This window comes from Myodes glareolus, chromosome 18 (genome assembly GCF_982192425.1).
Source record: "Myodes glareolus chromosome 18, mMyoGla1.1, whole genome shotgun sequence".
Classification (NCBI taxonomy): domain Eukaryota; kingdom Metazoa; phylum Chordata; class Mammalia; order Rodentia; family Cricetidae; genus Myodes; species Myodes glareolus.
In genome coordinates this window covers 9630885-9649562 of record NC_142043.1, presented here as the reverse complement: position 1 = coordinate 9649562, position 18678 = coordinate 9630885, and the positions used below count along the sequence as shown (strand labels likewise).

Sequence of the window (18678 nt, the reverse complement as noted above, 5' to 3'; positions counted from 1 at the left end):
ATCAAGGAGATTCAAATTGGAAAGGAAGAAGTCAAAGTTTTGTTATTTGCAGATGATATGATAGTGTACATAAGTGACCCCAAAAAGTCTACCAGAGAACTCCCACAGCTGATAAATATCTTCAGTGATATGGCAGGATATAAGATCAACTAAAAAAATCAGTAGTCCTCCTATACACAAAAGATAAAGAAGCTGAGAGGAAAATCAGAGAAGCATCACCTTTCACGATAGGCACAAATAATAAAAAGTATTTTGGGGTAACACTAACCAAAAGAAGTGAAAGACCTATTTGACAAGAACTATTTGACAAGTCTTTGAAGAAAGAAATTGAAGAAGATACCAGAAAATGGAAGGATCTCCCATGCTCCTGGATAGGAAGGATCAACATAGTAAAAATGGCAGTCCAACCAAAGGCAATCTATAGATTCAATGCAATCCCCATCAAAATCCCAACACAATTTCTCACCTACCTTGAGAGAACAATAATCAACTGTATATGGAAAAACAAAAAACCCAGGATTGCCAAAACAATCCTATACAATAAAGGAACTTCTGGAAGCATTACCATCCCTGACATCAAGCTCTATTACAGAGCTACAGTAATGAAAGCAGTTTGGTATTGGCATAGAAACAGAAATGTTAACCAATGGAATTGAATTGAAGACCCAGATATTAATTCACAAACGTATGAACACCTGATTTTTGACAAAGGAGCTAAAATTATACAATGGCAGAAGCAAAGCATCTTAAACAAATGGTGCTGGCATAACTGGATGTCAACCTGTAGAAGAATGAAAATAGATCCATATCTATCACCATGCACAAAACTTAAGTCCAAATGAATCAAAGACCTCAATATAAATCTGATCACACTGAACTTGATAGAGGAGAAAATGGGAAGTAGTCTTCAATGCATGTGCACAGGAGACCACTTTCTAAGTATAACCCCAGTAGTACAGACAATAAAAACAACAATAAATAAATGGGACCTCCTGAAACTGAGAAGCATCTGTAAAGCAAAGGACAATGTCATTAAGACAAAAAGACTTCCTACTGAATGAGAGAAGATCTTCACCAATCCCACATCAGACAAAGGTCTGATCTCCAAAATATATAAAGAACTCAAGAAATTAGGCATTAAAATTCTAAATAACCCAATTAAAAAATGGGGTACTGAACTAAACAGAGAATTTCAACAGAAGAAGTTCAAATGGTCCAAAGATACCTAAGGACATGTTCAACATCCTTAGCTATCAGGGAAATGCAAATCAAAACAACTCTGAGATATCATCTTATACCTGTCAGAATGGCTAAAATCAAAAACACTAATGATAGCTTATGCTGGATAGGATGTGGAGTAAGGGGAACACTCATCCATTGTTGGTAGGAATGCAAACTTGTGCAACCACTTTGGAAATCAGTGTGGCAGTTTCTCAGAAAATTGAGAATCAACCTTAGGATCCTACCTTAGGATCCAGCAATATCGCTCTTGGAAATATACCCAAAAGGTGCTCAATTATACTACAAAAACATTTGTTCAACTATGTTCATTTGTAATAGCCAGAACCTGGAAACAACCTAGATACCCCTCAAGTGAAGAATGGATAAAGAAAGTGTTGAAACACATTAGAGTACTACTCAGCGATAAAAAACAATGACATCTTGAATTTTGCGTACAAATGGATAGAATTAGAAAACACTATCCTGAGTGAGATAACCCAGGCCCAAAAATATGAATATGGTATGTACTCACTCACAAGTGGATACTAGCCATAAACAAAGGACACTGAGCCAATAGTTCATGATCCTAGAGAAGTTAAGTAATAAGGTGAACCCAAAGAAAAACATATATAGATAGACCTAAAAACTGGAAGCAGACAAGATCACCTGACAAAATTTGGGAGCATGGGGATGAGAGGAGAAGGAGAGGATTGGGGAGAACTTGAGAGAATGGGATAGTCGAGAAAGAGGAAGGACAGTTATGAGAGCAAAGGAAGAGATATTTTGATTGAGGGAGCCATTTGGAGGTTAGCAAGAAACCTGGCCCTAGAAAAATTCCCAGGAATCCACAAGGATAACCCCAGCTAAGACCCTAAGCAACAGAGGAGAGGGTGCCTGAACTGGCCTTGCCCTGTTGTCAGACTGATGATTATCTTAAATATCACCAAAGAACCTTTGTCCAACAATAGATGGAAACAGAGGCAGAGACCCCCATTGGAGCACTGGATTGAACTTCCAAGGTCCAGTTGAAGAGTGGAAGGAGTGAGAATATGAGCAAGGAAGTCAAGACCATGAGGGGTTTACCCACTGAGACAGTTTGTCAGAGCTAATGGGAGCTCACTAATTCCAACTGGACTGGAAGTGAACGAGCATGGGATCAAACTAGGCCCTCTGAATGTGGTTGACAGTTGGGGCAGACTGAGGGGCCACTGACAGTGGTCCTGGGATTTGTCTGCATGTACTGCCCTTTTGGGATCCTATGCTCTTTGGATGTATACCTTGCTCAACCTAGATGTAGTAGGGAAGGCCTTGGACTTTCCACAGGACAGGGTGCCTTGTCTTCTCTTAAGATTGGAGGGGATGAGAGGTGAGGGTGTGTGGAGGGAGTGGGAGGAGGGGAGGAAGTGGGATTTTGGATTGATATTTTTTAAAGTAATAAACGAAAAGGAAAAAAGAAAAAAGTTTCATCACATGACTTTGGGGGCACACCGGCCTTCAGCCCCCCATCGTGGAATCCTTGCACATGGGAGGTTGTGCTCTCAGCTGGGGTTTATTTACTCCACCATCTTCCTACATTAGCCTGGACATGTGGGTATTTTATATAAAGTCTAGTATCATTATTGCTAGGTCGTTCCAGCGCAGGTCACCATTTCTTCTGCACACTTTTGTGTGTGGAATACTGCAGGTTTTCCATTTTCCTTGCTCACCCGCACATCCCTGCAGCAAACGCCAGTTGCCATGGTCATGAATTCTCCCACTTCCTTTCTCACCCCAAAGGAGAAGGTCGATCCCTCCAGACTTCCCTTCTGATAACTCTTCCTCAGCACTCCTAGTGGTGCCCCTCACCTTCTCTAGGGGACCATCCTTACAGCCTGGCATTGGAAGCCGGTGGCCCACAAATCTTCCAGGATAAAAACTCATTGTTGCCTGGGAGTGAGGCTCCTGACTTATCTTGGGGTGAGCATGCCCAGGACTCTGGACACGCCTCTAGGGGACTTTGACCTTTCTCTGGGAAAAAGAAAAGAGGAAGGGGACTCTTACTTCACATAGTTATTTTTATTTTTTTGCAGTGATAATGAAGGAGTGTGATTGGTAGATGCTGTAGAGGGACGGAGATGGGGATACAATGAACAAAAGGAAGGCAAGGACTGGGGGCAGGGCTGAGGCATGAGGGCTAGAGATGGACCCTGTAGCTGGGGCTCCACAGTCCAGGCCTGGCTGCTGTTCTCGTGGGCCCCCAGGACCCGCCTACCCAGGCCAACCACTTCCCCAATCAAAGCCCTGGTCCTTCCTTGGGTCTTTACAGCGCACAGATTCTGAGAAGTGTGGAGACTCCTACCCAGTCCAAAGCTTCCCTTCTCCTCTGCTCCTCCGCTGACAGAATCGGTGGGACATGGCTTGGAGGGGCTCACAACTGCTATTGGCCCCTGTGCTGCTGCTGTGCCTGACCTCAGGTGAGATGGTTCGGGGCTCAAGGGGTTGAGGAGTGGGTCTAGAGGACAAGGGTCAGGCAGGATCCGGCTGACCCTGTGACTGGGCATGACTTCAGAGCCACCTTCTGAGTTGGTGCAAGAAGTCACCTCGTCTCAGCTCTCCTAGCCCTGCAAGCAAAGTATCCAGCTGGGGCTCTGACCTGACGGTTTGTTGTCCAGGTGTCTGGGGGTCGACAGTTGTTTCTGAGGAGCTTCACAAAGAGGTAGGACAGAACCTGTACGTGCAGTGCTCGTACAAGCCTGAGGCGGGGCCTTACGTGCCGAAATCATGGTGTCGTCAGACATCTTCAAATAAATGTAACAGAGTGGTCACAACCTCCCAGCCTCGGAGGGCCGTCACAGAATCACAGCATACAATCTGGGACGATCCTGAAGTCGACTTCTTCAGCATCACCATCACTCAGCTCACGGAGAAGGACTCAGCAATCTACTGGTGCGGACTATTTGATGTTTCACACAATACAATCAAAGTTCTCCGCAACATCAGCCTGGTGGTGTCTCCAGGTGAGGGGGAGGTCCTTCTCCTAGGGACCAAGTGAAAATGTGTATCGCTTCTCCCTTGTCTCTGTCAGCTCCAACCCTATCATCTGCTCTGATTGAGGGGCACGGGATGCCCTGGCCCCTCAGACAGCTTCCTGGCTCTGGCACTGAGAAGGAATGTCTGAGTTTCACAGAACAGGGACCTGCAGTCTCTCCTGACTCTTTTTTATTTTAGCCTTGCATGGTGCAACTTTAATCCCAATATTTGAGAGGCAGAGGCAGGTGAATCTCTGTGAGTTAAAGGCCAGCCTGGTCTACAGAGTGAGTTCCTGGACAACCAGAGACAAAAAAAAAGTTGGAATGTTTTTATTTTCAATTATATGCGCCCATGAGCACAACCCACATGTGTGCCAGTGCCCATGAGGCCAGAGTGTAGGATCCCTTTGAGGCTAGACTCACAAGTGACTGTGAACACCCAGTGTGGGTACTGGGAACCAAGCTCAGTCTCTGCAGAACAATCTGTGTTGTCAATGACCGAGCCGTCTTTCCAGCCCTTTGATTCTCTTTCTCACACAGGCAATCCGTGCAGACCCTAAGGTACAGATCACTGCTGGCCCAAGGGACCCCCAAGGACCTGCTCTGATCTCCCCTATATCCTGTCACTCTTTGGGGTCGGATTGGATTCACCCTTCAGGACCCCACATAGTCATCATCTCTTTTTCTTTTACAGCCGTGTCCACTCTTCCTCCACCGACCAGCGTCAGGCTCCAAACAAGGACAGGTATGTTTATGAGGAGGAAAGGCCAGGAACACGGGGAGCCTGAGACTCAGTGGGGCCTTCCCCTTGGGTGGATCCCCTAGGGACTGGCAATGAGGAAGCTCCATTCAGGGTTTCAGATACAGAGAGATGAAGTGTGCTGTCTGGTCCAGCGCCGCCCACTTCCCACTGGGAGGCCAGATTTAATGTATGCATAAAGATCCCAGGTCCAATCTGAGCGGGTTTAAAAACCAAACCAAACCACAACACAACATCACTAAACTGCTAGGGACATATGAATGAAAGCCACAGTGAGATCATCTCCCTCTAGTAAGAATTACTCTTCCCCAAAAGACAAGAGGTTAAGAGGCACAGGGAAGACGTGGAGAAAGGGAACCCTGTGGTTAGTGGGAATGTAAATTAGTACAATCATGAAGACAGCCTGGAAGTCTTGTGTCCTAACAGCCTCTGGTCCCAGCTCTTGGGTGGTGGAGGTGGGTGGATCTCAAGTTCACTATTTTGAGCTATGCGGTAAGGTCGAGGTCAGCCTGGGCTACATGGAAATTTGACGTTAAAAAAATTCTAGCTGTGCATGGTGGCGCGTGCCCTTTGACCCCAGCACTCGGGAGGCAGAGGCAGGCGGGTCTCAGTGAGTCTGAGGCCAGCCTGGTCTAGACAGAGAATTCCAGGCAACTCAGAGGTACATAGTGAGACCTTGTCTCAAAAACTATCAAACAACACCAACAAAATGCTGGTTTAAATAGACATTGGGAATTGATGGGTGGACATCAGAGGCTGAAAGAAGAGCGATGAATGACAGGGAGCTGGGCTAAAGAGTATTGATTTGGGGTGGGGGGTGAGGTTAGGGGAGGCCAACATTTAGCACTGATGTCCTTATGTACGTAAAAAATTCAAGTTTAAGCTGAAGATTTTAGGTTCAGGTATCCCTGACTTTGAGATGGGGTTCCATCTAAAACCCTTCTCTACTTCCTCTCATGGTTCTTGGGTCCCAATCTTAAACTTGGTCCTGGTCATCTGAGCAACCACCATCTTTGTGTCCTTCTTAGTTCTGACCACTTCCCCAGAGGAAACCACTGGCTCTTTCACCGATGGCTCTCAGCACAGGTGAGTCAGGTGTCTTCACAGGGAGGGTCCTGGAAGGATGCTTAGGGAGCTCATGCAGTCCAGGAACCAGGGACCGTGGGATCATTCTAAGGATGGCTAGACGCCAAGATCTGCAGAGGACCTCCTTGGTCCAGACACGGAGGTGGAGAAAGAAGGATGGGGGTTGGGCCACAGGTCCCAAGCATTGGAGGAGCCATAGAAAAGACAGAGATCCAAATGAATTGGAATCCCTAAGGAAGGATGGAAAGACAGACATAGCTGAAGAAAGAGTAGATATATACATTTTGCAGAATTGGAGGAAAAGGAAGGGTCTCGGGTTACAGGCTCACATAGAGCTAGGGAGATGGCTCAATGATTAAAGAAAGTATCTGCTATGTGAGCATAAGTACCCGGGTTTGGGTCCCAGGCATCCACATAAAAGCTGGGGATGGCAGCATGTGCCTGGAATCACAGTGCTGGGAGGCAGAGACAGGCAGACCTCAGGGCTCGATGGCCAGCTGGTCTCATCAACCAGTGAGCTCTGGGCAAAGAAAGAGAGCATGTCTCAAAAAGTAGATAAAGATGCTGGACTTTGAACCGTAGCCAGCTCCCTCCCTTCCTCCATCCCTCCCCCTTGTCTCATGCATGCATGCACGCACCCTCACCACAACACATCACACACCCGTCTAAAGGCATTGTCAAGCAGGGAACTAGGAACCATTTCCACAACATGTAAGGCCACAGACAAGCAGACCGACCCCGTAGGCTTCATCCATCACTTGAGAGTGTCAAGACAGAATATTCTGGAAACTTACAGGTTAGCTACAAAAGAACAAGAATGAGATTCCATATAGAATGTAACAAAATAGCTGAAGCTATCAGACCCTATGAGTAAGGAAAGACAGTGAGACTGCTATAGAGTAAATGAAGTTTTTGTTTTTTGAGACAAGGTTTTTTTGTATAGTACTGACTGTCCTGGCATTTACTCTGTAGATCAGTCTGGCCTTGAACTAAAAAGCCTACCCGTCTCTGCCCCTCCCCCCCCTCCCCCCCCCCCCCCCCCCCCCGCTCCAAGTGCTGGGATTAAAGGTGTGCACCACCACCACTGGGCTTAAATGGATTTTTAAAAATGAAAACCAGGAAAATCTATTAATGTTCCTTTGAAAAGTGTAGAATACTGCGGTCATCGCCAAGATAAAATACATAAACAGCATCAGGGAGGTAGAGGCACGTGAATCTCTGTGAGTTCAAAACCAGGCTGGTCTAGAGAACAACTTCTAAGACTGGAGCTACACAAACAGCAAGCTCTAAAAACAGCAACGAACTGAAACAGAAAAAAACCCAACCTACTTCTCCAAATCCAACAAACAAACAACAATAGAACTCAAAACAAGAAAATCCCCAGAATCAAGTAACTGTTGAGTCTCTCAAAGACATAGGCAAGGTTGTCAGATACAAGATCAATAAAGATAATGCCTGTGTTCAATTCCCAGCACCCACAACAGGCTTACAACTGCCTGTAACTCCAATTTCTGAGATCTGACACCTTCTTCTGGTCTCTGTGGGCAGGCACCTGGTACATACATATGTGCAGGCAAAATGCTCGTACCAAATGTAAGATAAAAACAAATTAAAAGGGGTTACCCCTGAGAAGAGTGCGGTACAGGCACAGGGAGAATGAAGCGAGCCTGTCGCGACCACACATGCCTGTAATCCCCATATTTGGGAGGTGGAGGCAGGGGATCAGGAGTTACAGGTCATGCTGATCTACACAGAGAGTTTGAGGCCAGCCTGAGCTACATAAAATCCTATTATTAAATACAAAAGGAAGGAACAGGGGACAAGACTGGAGGCATGCAAGCAGATCTGTGTACATGCAGGGACAGACTGTAGTATAAGGTGATACCCTCAAACAGTTGGAGGCAAGGTCCTGCTATTTGGAAGACTAGGTACAGAACTGAAGAGTGAACCCCAACTGGTTCTTCCATTGCTATACACAGCCTGAATCCCAGATTGATTCAAATCGTATACCTAGGAAAAATAAATTTAAGTTACTTTTTTAAAAGGCAGATGAGACCAGGCATGGTGGCACACTTCTTTAATCCCAGCACTTAGGACCCAAAGGCAGGTGGATCTCTATGAGTTTGAAGCCAGCGGTCTACATAGAGAGTTCCAGGACAGCTAGGGCTACTTAATAGAGAGCCCCCATCTCAAAAAACCAAAATAAATAAATAAATGAAAGGCAGATAACTATCTGGGTAAGGTGGAGATTTTTTGCTTTTTTTTATTTTTTATTTTTTCCAGAAAACTTTAAAATCACACATCATGGGGGAATTAAATAAAGTGGATTAAGGTAAATAAAGTGGTTTAAGGAGGGCAAATTTTTTTTAAAGATTTTATCTATTTATTATGTATATAGTGCTCTGCCTATGCACCAGAGGAGGGCACCAGATCTCGTTATAGATGGCTGTGAGCCACCATGGGGTTTCTGGGAATTGAATTCAGGGCCTGTGGAAGAGTAGCCAGTGCTCTTAACCTGTGAGCCATCTCCCCAGCTGCTCAGAGGGCGGGGAGGAAGGGAGTCTACTCAACAAACACCACTATGGGAGTCATTCGCAAGCAGACAGCAGACTGAGCAAACCTAATTTTAAGAAGCTGAAAACAAACATGGCCATGCAATTTATGGTTTGCGAAGAAAAGATGGCAACCGCAGTGGGAAATGGCAGGCGACAAGAAAGATAATCTGTGAACGAGAAAAATCTGAACGGCATACATACATACATACATACATACATACATACATACATACGTACATGTTCACACCAGCCAAGGAGTTAAAATTACCAAGGGTCACATCACACCTTGACAAAGACCAAAGCAGCGGAGCACCCAGAAGTACTTCCAGCTGGGACTAGGACAGGATCCTGAACCCTGAGCACAGCTGGTGGTGGCACAGACCCCTCCCACCTGTGAGAAGTCGGAGCCTCCTGGGTTTCAGAACCTCTTAAAGAGCAGCCAAAATTTCACAACCCCAGAGCTGAGCTCCAGAGACCGTACAGCTCTGGACCTGAGTCACTAAGGAGTGGACAAGGTGACAACCCAGGGCCCCTTCATAAGTGGCTCTCTGTGACCGCCTCTCTAGCCTGCTGAGCGCTGGTCACCTCCTCTCAGCAGACCCGTCTGTCTCTGTGGCTGCTGCAGCCCCGGCTTCTGGGCCAGCTTGATGGTTTTCCAGTGGAGCCAGTGAGGAGGTCCCTTCTCCCAGCTGTTCAGATTCCCAGCCAGTTTTGTTACCCTTCTAAATGGGTTTCTTTTAAAAAAAATATTATTTTTTATTATGTGTACAGTATTCTGCATGTTTGCATGCCTTCAGGCCAGAAGAGAGCACCAGACCTCATTTTGTAAGTCACCATGTGGTTGCTGGGAATTGAACTCTGGCCCTCTGGAAGAGCAGCCAGTGCTCTTAACCTCTGAACCATCTCTCCAGCCCCCCAACTGGGTTTCTTATAAGTGGGTTTCTTCTCAGGCTCAGAGACCCCATGGCTCTCATTCCCACTCAAGTCCATTGTCCCTCCAGAGCTCAGTCTGGGTCCTTCTGCACGTAAACTCCAGCTGGGAGCCGCTCAGAAGGAGTCTCAACACAGGCTCCTCTTTCTGCTCCCTGCCTCCAGAAACCAGAGTTCTCCTTCCTCTCCTGGCGGGGTCTCCCCAAGGCTGCTGGTCTTCGCGCAGTGTGGACTCCTCCTGCTCAAGGGCCTGATGCTGTCAGTTCTCTGCGCGGTCCTTTCCTGGAGGAGCTGCCGGGTGAGTGGCTGACTTGGGGTGAGCGTGCTCTGTAGGATTCAGTGAGCCATCGAGGACAACTGGAGCTTCAGTTCCGAGTGAGTGTGTATTAAGTACACAGCAAGCCAAAGTAAAAGGTGAAATATCTGTTAGTAGTAGGGAGAGCAAACCATCGCGAATGCCGGCACTTAGAACACCCGCCAAACTGAGGGAGCCCATGGAGGCAGCAGCTGAAATTTCCAAGAGTCCCCAGCAGAGCAGTGTCTGAACCCTCAGGTGGGGCTTCCAAAAACAAATAGAAAACAGATACCATCAAATGGGGGGCTCACCCCCCCCACAAAATCCAACTGGGGAAGTTGAGACAGCCAGCTTTCTCTCCCCAGATCACCTTCCCATGGCTTCTCTGCCCCGGCACTTCCATCTAACAATAGTAACTTCTGCAGATGTTACCTTTGGCTGTCCCCAGGAGCACGATGTTTTCACTCCTGGCCTGCTTTTGCTATTCCCTTCTCTCCCTGCTACAAGGTTAAGAGGGCCAGGCCACTGGTACCCAAACAAGAAGCCTTGGAGGACACTTTGAAACAAATTTGCTTCATTCAGAATGGGGCAGGATAGAGTCTCATGTCCATAGGCAGCTCCTCAGTGAGCTCAAACACCACACATATACATGCACACACACACATACAGACACGCAGCACACACACACACACACACACATATACATGTGCACACACATGCACATACATCATACATACATACCAGTGTATTGTACGTCACAGGGGCCATAGAGCTGGGGTCACGACCGTCCCAGGGTATATACCTGGGCAGGTGGATGGAAGTGTTAGTTCTTTTACTTTCTGCCTACCCCTCAGACAATATCCTCCCACGAAGAGAGAGGTCCAGGGCCCTGGTGGGAAGTCTTTCTTTGGGACCATAAAAAAGTAGAAGATGCCTGGAGGAAGGACTAGGGAGGGAGGAGGAAGGGAGAAGCTGCCAGATAGCAGTCCTGGGCCAGGAGAAGGCAGAATAGGAGGGCTTTGCTTTGCAAATTTCCCCTCCCCTTTCTTCCTCAGGGGCGTGAATATGTGGCAGAGACCGTGATGATGGAAGTTGCAGAATATGCCAGCCTTCCTGACATCTCAGAGTCCTTGGGCACACGGAGCCACATCTCAGGGTATGAGAAGAATGCTTATTCTCCTAACCCTACCCAGTGACCAGAGCTGCCCAACCGCTGCGTACTACAACCCTACTGAAGCCATTAGGCAAGCCCAGGGAGACACCTGCCAGATCCCCACCTAAAATCACCAGCAATGACTGTCACTTTGGTGTCCAGCACCTGAAGATTCACACACACCCCAGCACACATCTCCCCCAAGCTGACCCAAGTTAATCTGCACTGGGTGTCAAACCCTCAGTACCCCAACACCCTGCTCCCCAGTATCTCCCCAGAATCCTACACTGGTGCTTTTTCTCCCAGAGCTCTCTTGGTCTCTCTCCTGCCTCCTTGGACTCACATGCCCCATGGGCTCTGTTTCCGGAGTGAGTTGCTCACAAGCCCTGTGTGTGTCCACTTGTGCTTAAGTTTGGACTCAGATTGCACCTGAGCCGAACTCGGTGATGCCATTTCCCCTGGACTTCCTCTCCTCTTGCTCTAGATTCGTTTAAAATTAGAGAAAAATGACTTACTTAAACAATACAATGGGAGAATCAAGAAAGGTTGTGATTTGCAGACTACAAACAGAGGAAGCCAAGAAGTTAAAGGAAAAAGTAGTTTTTAACAGGACGAAAAACTGCCGACCGCTCATCCAGAGCACATAGGCTCTGACCACCAGGGAGCAGTGTTGTGTTGGTTTATCGAGTGAGGCAATTTCACCTTCACATAGAAATTCTGGCTGTACAAACTTGTGGGAGGTATGGGTAGATAGGGGAACCCTTTAGGGAACAAAAACAATGTCACATCCATAAACCAAGAAGAAGCCAGAGTGATGTTCGGCACAGGTGACGTCCAGTACAGCCTGGACACTGGACATCGAGCATGGACATCCACTGCTGGCAGCAACCACGACAAGGCCACCACGAAGACTGCACATTTTATTCTCTCTTTCTCTCTTTTTGATGTGTGGGAAAATAAAATACAGAAGTTTCTTCACAGATATTTCAGCTGATACCACACGGCTGCCATCTATCTGGGCACACCCTTTCACTGAGTTCATTCTGCTTAGCCTCGCCCTTTCTTTCCACTCAGTGTCTTCAAACTGAGGCCATTACTCTCGTGTGTCTGATGTGTAATCCTGACCTTGTCTGAAGTCTTACAAAAGGAGTCATTTTTTGTGTGACTGTATTTCTTTTTGAGTGTGTCTGTGTGTAGGTGCACGCGTGTGTACACATGCACACATGACTGCTTTGTTTGTAGAGACCAGAAAAGGGCATCAGATCCCCGGGAGCTGGAGTCACAGGCAGTTGTGAGATGCTGGGAGTGGGCACTGGGAACTGGACTCCAGCCCTCTGTAAGATCAGTGTGTTCTCTTGACCACTGAGTCGTCTCTCCAGGCCCTGTGTCTCCATTTTTAACTTCTATAAAATAGCATGATGTACTTTTCCCACACGGTTCTCCTGTCCAGATACCCAGTCACTGCTTCCCAGTGCGGACACATGCTCCATTGCAAGCATGCTCCCCGCCAGGGGAGAGCCCTGGAGCCCAAGATGCATTGCTGCTTTGCTGTCTCATCTTTGCATGGCAAACAGTCCTGTGGTGAGCACCCCAGCAAACTCTCCTTCAGAATTTATACCCAGAGGAGTTCGTAGGATTTCAGAATCTAAGCTGCTGGTGCCCCTAGCTTTGTTTTCTGAACCACTACTAGACAACTGGATATTACACCTCCTGTCCATCTACAGGAAGTAGGCAGCACCATTTATGGACTGGTCTTCCAAGAAGAAAATGAAGGGATTTTGGGAGCACGAAGGTCCTTGTGCCCACAGGTCATCAGGGAAAACAGGAATGGTAAGCATGCAGGATTGTTTTTCCAAAGAAGGATGTATGGCCTGTTTTTCCATCCAGATCTGTGTTATCTGTAGGGCCAGGCTGTCCCAAACTCCCACAGCTAGGGCCACAGGTGGCTAATAGCCCAAATGCCCTCTATGTTATCAGTACGTCTGAGGACACTTCATATCCTCCCCTAGGTGCTTAAGCTAATACAAGTAGCCTATCCAAGAACCCATGTTCTTGAAAGCAATAACATGTACCCTGAGTTGGCTCTCGATGTAATTATGCCTCCTTATGCACAGGTGACTGTATTATACCAGGAAATTTTTTTTCCAGGTTGTACTGTGTCTAAATATGCTGACGGTGGTATCAAACCCCCGAAGTTTGATCATGCCCAGCTAAGTTAGGATGAACCAAGTTTTCTTTCTTTCTTGTTCACGGGGACACTTTACTGCCAGCCGTGACACGTGCAGGGGCCCCAACAGTAGGAGGAAACTCAGGTGGTTTCTGCTAAATGATTGTGTTGTCAAACTGCCTTCATATGTTTATGTGAATAGATTGGTGCTGTCCTTAGCCATGGTCAGAGGAACAACGTTTTGCTGTGGACAGTAGTTAATGCTGAGATTCATGACTGGTCAAAGGGCTGAGAACAAGACAGGAAGTGACTGCCGAGCCCTAATGGAAGATCTCTATTGTTGTGTCTGCCTCGCCAGCAAGGAAGACACAACACCGGACTCTTCTCACTGCGGTTTTATTCAGGACCTTTGAACAACTTTCTCACCCTCTTGCACCTCTCGCACCTCTCACACCTCTCACGCAGGGCAGAGCCAGCCTACAGATTAGATAACCTCTGGGTAGCCAACCCCAGCAAGCCACGTGGGAAACGCAGATAGGTCCAGAAACGTGTAAGCAAGCCAGATCCTTAGCGTTAGCCATATATGGAGTTGTTCACAGCTGAGAGCACTCACCGTTGGGAAGGTGGAAGGCAGAAACCAGCACCACCTTTAAGGCGTGGTATCACGCAGTTCTCTACACTCTATTAATCTTTTGCTCTAAGCCTCAGAAAACATCATGGGAGAGGAAGCAGAAAAACAGTAAGAGCTTAGAGGCTGGGGACAAGAGCTGTGAATGCTGCCATCGACGTGACAAGCCACGGAGCCCATGGCAGCTCTGCTTACCTTCACAGTATCCAACTGGTCAACGGTCTGGCATTGATGGGGAGGGGATTCACAAGGCTCCGCCCCTTACTGAGAAGCCATTTTCAGTTGATGGCTGCTTGGGGAGAGAGAATCAGCTATACACACGGGGGCCGTGCTAATTGGACTCAGTGGCTCACAATAAAAAATAGAAGAGGACACTTGTCTGGGTGGCCATGCGAGGAGACCCTCAGGGAGCACTGGAACTCATGGAAAATGACTGGGCGGTTGGCAAAGCCAAGCTGAGTGAGCACTGATGGACAGAGCCCCGAAGACTGCATGCCCTGAGGACCTCATGTTGTTGCTGAGCACAGCTCTGCTGCCTTCGTGGCCACTGCATCCTGACATCCTATGGGCTGTACTAAAACTCCCAAGGGTTTTTAGCCCCTCAAAGGTCACTATTACTGGTACTTACAACAATAGTGATTGGCTTTTTCTAAGCATTGCTGTTAGGGCAGATTAATGATTCAACTGCAACCCCTGCAAAGGATTTAGACACGTAGATTGTTAGTAAGGTTAGGCTAAGGAGTTTTTGTTAATGGCTTTGAGGTAGAAAGTCTTCGGGAACAATATCACATTTATAAAGGCATAGTTTTTATTAGTTGAGCGAGGGACTCTTTGGGGTTAGGGGACAGAAACAATAGCAGCCCGGCTAGTACAGACTGACGTACCTCTCTTGCTAGACTGGGTTGGTAATCAAAGGCAATGATTAATTCCTTGTACCATTTCTGCCCTTGCTTTCTGACACGATGTAATTAAAAACTGCCGAGGAGTGAATATGCACTCTGCGGACTTAAATAGAAATGACTGATTATTTTCATGTATAAAAGTTTAGATTTGTGATTCTTTTAAGATTTTTTTATAAGATTGCCTTTTGAGATAAATAATAAAATGATTGATCCTTTCTCTGTAATTGCAAAATGCAGCCTGTCAGTAAAAGAACTGGCTGAGAAAAATATCTTGCTTGCTTACATCCTGTTAATCTATAACAAATTGCTTGGACTTGAATGTATGTGGATCTTGGGAATAATTTGTTTTTTACCCATAATATGTGCAATGTAAATCATGTAAGGGATATGGAAAACATGCTGGTTTTTGCTTGTATTTGTTGTAATCTTTCACTTAAAAGATAGAATGTAACTACATTGTAATTTTTATATTGCTTGAAAGATTCTACTGGGGTTTATAAGATGCAAGTGAAAAAATAAAGTGAGTTAGAAGGGAGAGATCAGGAAAAAGAAGGGAAGCATCAGGGTAGAACAGAGCAGGTAAAGGACAGACTAGAACCAGCAACAGAAAGAACAGTAGAGAAACGGAACCTTTGTCCCTCAGAAAAGAAGTCTGTGTGCTTTCTTGCCAACTCTACATCCGGTTCCCAGTCTGTCTGACCTGCAGAAGGCTGTCCCCTCTGCAGACACGAAATTGGAAAGGGTGTGTGTGTGAGGAAGTCTCGGGGGTGTTTGGAGGAGGGAGTGAATCTGATTAAAATACATTTTACACACGTGTATGTGAAATTATTAAAGAATAAATAAGAATTAATGAAAGAAAAGTGGCATTGAGATCAACAACTAAGTGATACACAAGGCACGAGATATATGATTCTCTCTATTCCTGTGCATTCTTGGAAATGTTCATGTACAGATAGCATGGAAGTCCAAACACAAGTGTGTTGATGTCAGCACAGTTGGGTTTGAATCGTATATGGCTAAATACAAACTAATCTTGATTAGTTAAAACAGTTACTAGAAATTTTGGAGAGTCCCTCCTGGGCTACCATATGTTATCTGGGAAAGCAAGGTCCCTTCTTGAGGTCAATAATTTCACTACTAAAAGATTTTAAGAGAGCTGGAGAGTTGGCTCGGTGGTTAAAAGTGCTTGCTTCTCCCGGAGGATCTGGGTTCAGTTCCAGGCACCCGTGTAGATCACAAGTAACTCCAGCACAAGTAACTAATCCAGAATTAGATACTCTCTTCTGGATTCTGCAGACCCTGGAACGCACACACACGCGCGCGCGCACGCACACACACACACACACACACACACACACACACACACACAGTGCTGGTTAGTTTTGTCAACTTGACACAAACTAGAGTCACCCTGGAAGAGGGAGTCTCGGCCGAGGAATTGCCTCCATCAGACTAGCTTGTGGGTAAGTTTGTGGCATTTTTGTAAAATCGATGGCTGATGTGGAAAGGTTCAGTCCACTCTGAAAAGCGCCAGCCCTGGTCCTGAGATGGTCCTGAGCTATACAAGAAAACAAACTGAGCAGGGTATAGAGAGCAACCCAGTACCCAGCACTTGTAAGCATTGCAGCGTGGATGGAAAGCGATCCCAGCAGTAGGGGGCTAGTGAATACTGTTACAGCTCATTTGGAAAAATATTCTGGCAGTCAGAAGCCAGGGAATGTCACAGGTCACAGAAGCATAGCAACTTACAGCCCTGCTCTTGGGAAAGGTTTCCCCAAGGTAACAGCTCTGCTCCCGCAGGAGAGGGTTCCCCAGTGAAGTTGTTACAGCTCGACTCAGGAGCCCCAGGGTGTAACAACTGCTCTGCTAGGGGGAGGCTTCCCCAGCGAAAGTGTTACAGCCCCTTGCTCTGCTCTGTCTCTGCTCCTGCCACTGCTGGAGTGGCAAACCATCTTCACCCAAACCTCTTTCAAGAGATTTATTAGGAGGGAAGAGTCCGGGAGTCCAGGAGAGTGGTTGCCTCTTCCAGGGTGGAAGAAGAGCAGCAACAAACTGAACAGCACAGGACTTATATAGGGTTTTTTAGGGGTGGAGTTTTCCCAGGGAGAAGAGGGATTGGTTAGTTTTCCCTGCTCAGGGATTGGTTAGTTTAGTTGGTCAGGGACAGAGATGACAGAGATGGCTGATGTCAGGGCCAAAACTATGTTTCTCTCACTGGTCTTTTTTTTTTTTAACTTTATTTTTTTTAAAGCTTTTTAGCTCTAGTTTTGGGGCCATGGTGTGTTTCTTTCACTGGCGCTAATTCTAGAGCCAAAGTATGTTTCTTTGGCACTGGTTTCAGAGTCAGGGTCTATTTCTTTGGTTCTGGGTTTAGGACTAAAGTATTTCTTCCCCTGGCTCAGATCTCAGAGCCAGGGTGGGTTTCTTTGGCTGGCTTTGGTTTCAGAGCCAGGGTGGGTTTCTTTGGCTGTCCCCTGTCCCCTACAGCACTCCTCTGTGGTCTCTGTTTCAGTTCCTGTTTTGGCTCCCTTGACAGAGGACTGTTAGCTGTAAACCAAATAAATCCTTTCCTCCCCCACGTTGTTGTCGATCATGCTGGGCACTGCAGTAATAAACAGAAAACTAGGGCATTTCTCTTTCAGAATTTTTAGACCAAGAACTAAGAATGTTTCTGGAAATGCAGCTTGTGGGTCTCTCCCCAGACGGCCCAGCCAATGCCTACCTTCTGCTCTCATCAAAACTGCCAAAGACTCGCTCAGATTCACACGTATAACACAGAAACACAAAGAATATTAGCAATAGGATGAAGATGGGTTGGCCAAAAATTCACAGCCATTTAGATGCCAAGAGGCAACATTTAGTTAAAGTACTTACGTATGTAGTGTGAATGCACATAAGACTGTGCAGGTATGAGGGTGTGCAGACATGTGTGTGGAGGCATGAGAGTGTGCAGGTATGTGTGTGGAGGGCATGAGAGTGTGCAGGTATGTGTGTGCAGGCATGAGAGTGTGCAGGTATGTGTGTGGAGGGCAGGGTCAATGTTAGGTATCTTCCTTGGTCACTTCCATTTTCTTGTTTTTAAGATGTATGTATTCATTTGAGTGAGTGTATATGTACGTGTGTGTGTGTGTGCACGTGTATATATGTATGTATGTGTTATGGGTGTGTGTGTATTAACATGTGTGCTGTGTGAGTGTATATATATGTGTGTGCATGTGTGTAGGTGTGAGTGTGTGTATGGGGGTTTGTGTGAGCGTGTGTACTGTGAGTGTGTATATATGTGCATGGATGTGTGTGTGTGCGTGGGCATATGTGTGTTCTGATACTCAAAGAGGCCAGAAGAAGGCAGGGGATTCCCTGGAGCCAGAGTTACAGGCAGTTGTGAGCTGCCTGGTGGGTTTTCTGGGGTGCTCCTCAACTGCAGCACCATCTCTCCAGCCCACCACTGTATTTCTGGAGACAGAGTCTTTCTCTTAACCTGGAGTTTATTTACTCAGCTAGAATGGTTGGCCAGCAAGCCCCGGGGATCCGCCTGTCTCTGCCTACCCTGTACTGTGATTACAGGTCTGTGCCTCTGCAGCTGGCTTTTTCCATGCGTGCTGGGATCTGAACTCAGGTCTTTACCCACCAAGCCATCTCTTCCCTGCCCTGCCTTTGCATATGTTATCTTGGTATCTTGATTTCAAAATTATCTTAACACTTACCACCACCATTTTAAAACTTGTATTAGCATATTAATACCTAAAGGTTATTTTTCTTTGAGTTGTTGAACATAGTGTCACATATCAGCACACGGTTAGTGTTCCTGTTGGAAGTCCAACGCTGGCAAGGTTTTCCTCTACTCATCTAGTTTATCTCTTTGAAACATTTTTATAATTTTTCTTTGAAAATGATATTATAATGTCTTAATGTGAAGTATATAATTACTCATTCTATTTGGATCTCAGAACATGTCCAATCTGAAGTCTTATAT

At 46.4% G+C, this 18678-nt stretch overlaps 1 protein-coding gene across 1 annotated transcript; it reads left to right on the top strand.

Annotated features, from left to right (window-relative positions):
- The first annotated feature begins 3044 nt into the window (after positions 1–3044).
- LOC125407685 (trem-like transcript 4 protein) lies at positions 3045–12161 on the top strand. The gene is made up of 7 exons (XM_048445434.3): positions 3045–3177; positions 3527–3674; positions 3873–4217; positions 4924–4974; positions 6018–6075; positions 9726–9858; positions 10911–12161. The coding sequence occupies exons 2-7, from the start codon at positions 3614–3616 to the stop codon at positions 11049–11051; spliced, it is 789 nt and encodes a 262-aa protein (XP_048301391.3). The 5' UTR covers positions 3045–3177; positions 3527–3613; the 3' UTR covers positions 11052–12161.
- Positions 12162–18678: the final 6517 nt, after the last annotated feature.

Excerpts from the sequence above, each read along its gene's own strand:
- LOC125407685 (XM_048445434.3), top strand. The coding sequence starts at position 3,614 with ATGGCTTGGAGGGGCTCACAACTGCTATTGGCCCCTGTGCTGCTGCTG. Across the intron at positions 4,975-6,017 it reads CAGGCTCCAAACAAGGACAG|TTCTGACCACTTCCCCAGAG; the intron begins GTATGTTTATGA and ends TGTCCTTCTTAG. Across the intron at positions 6,076-9,725 it reads ACCGATGGCTCTCAGCACAG|AAACCAGAGTTCTCCTTCCT; the intron begins GTGAGTCAGGTG and ends CCCTGCCTCCAG.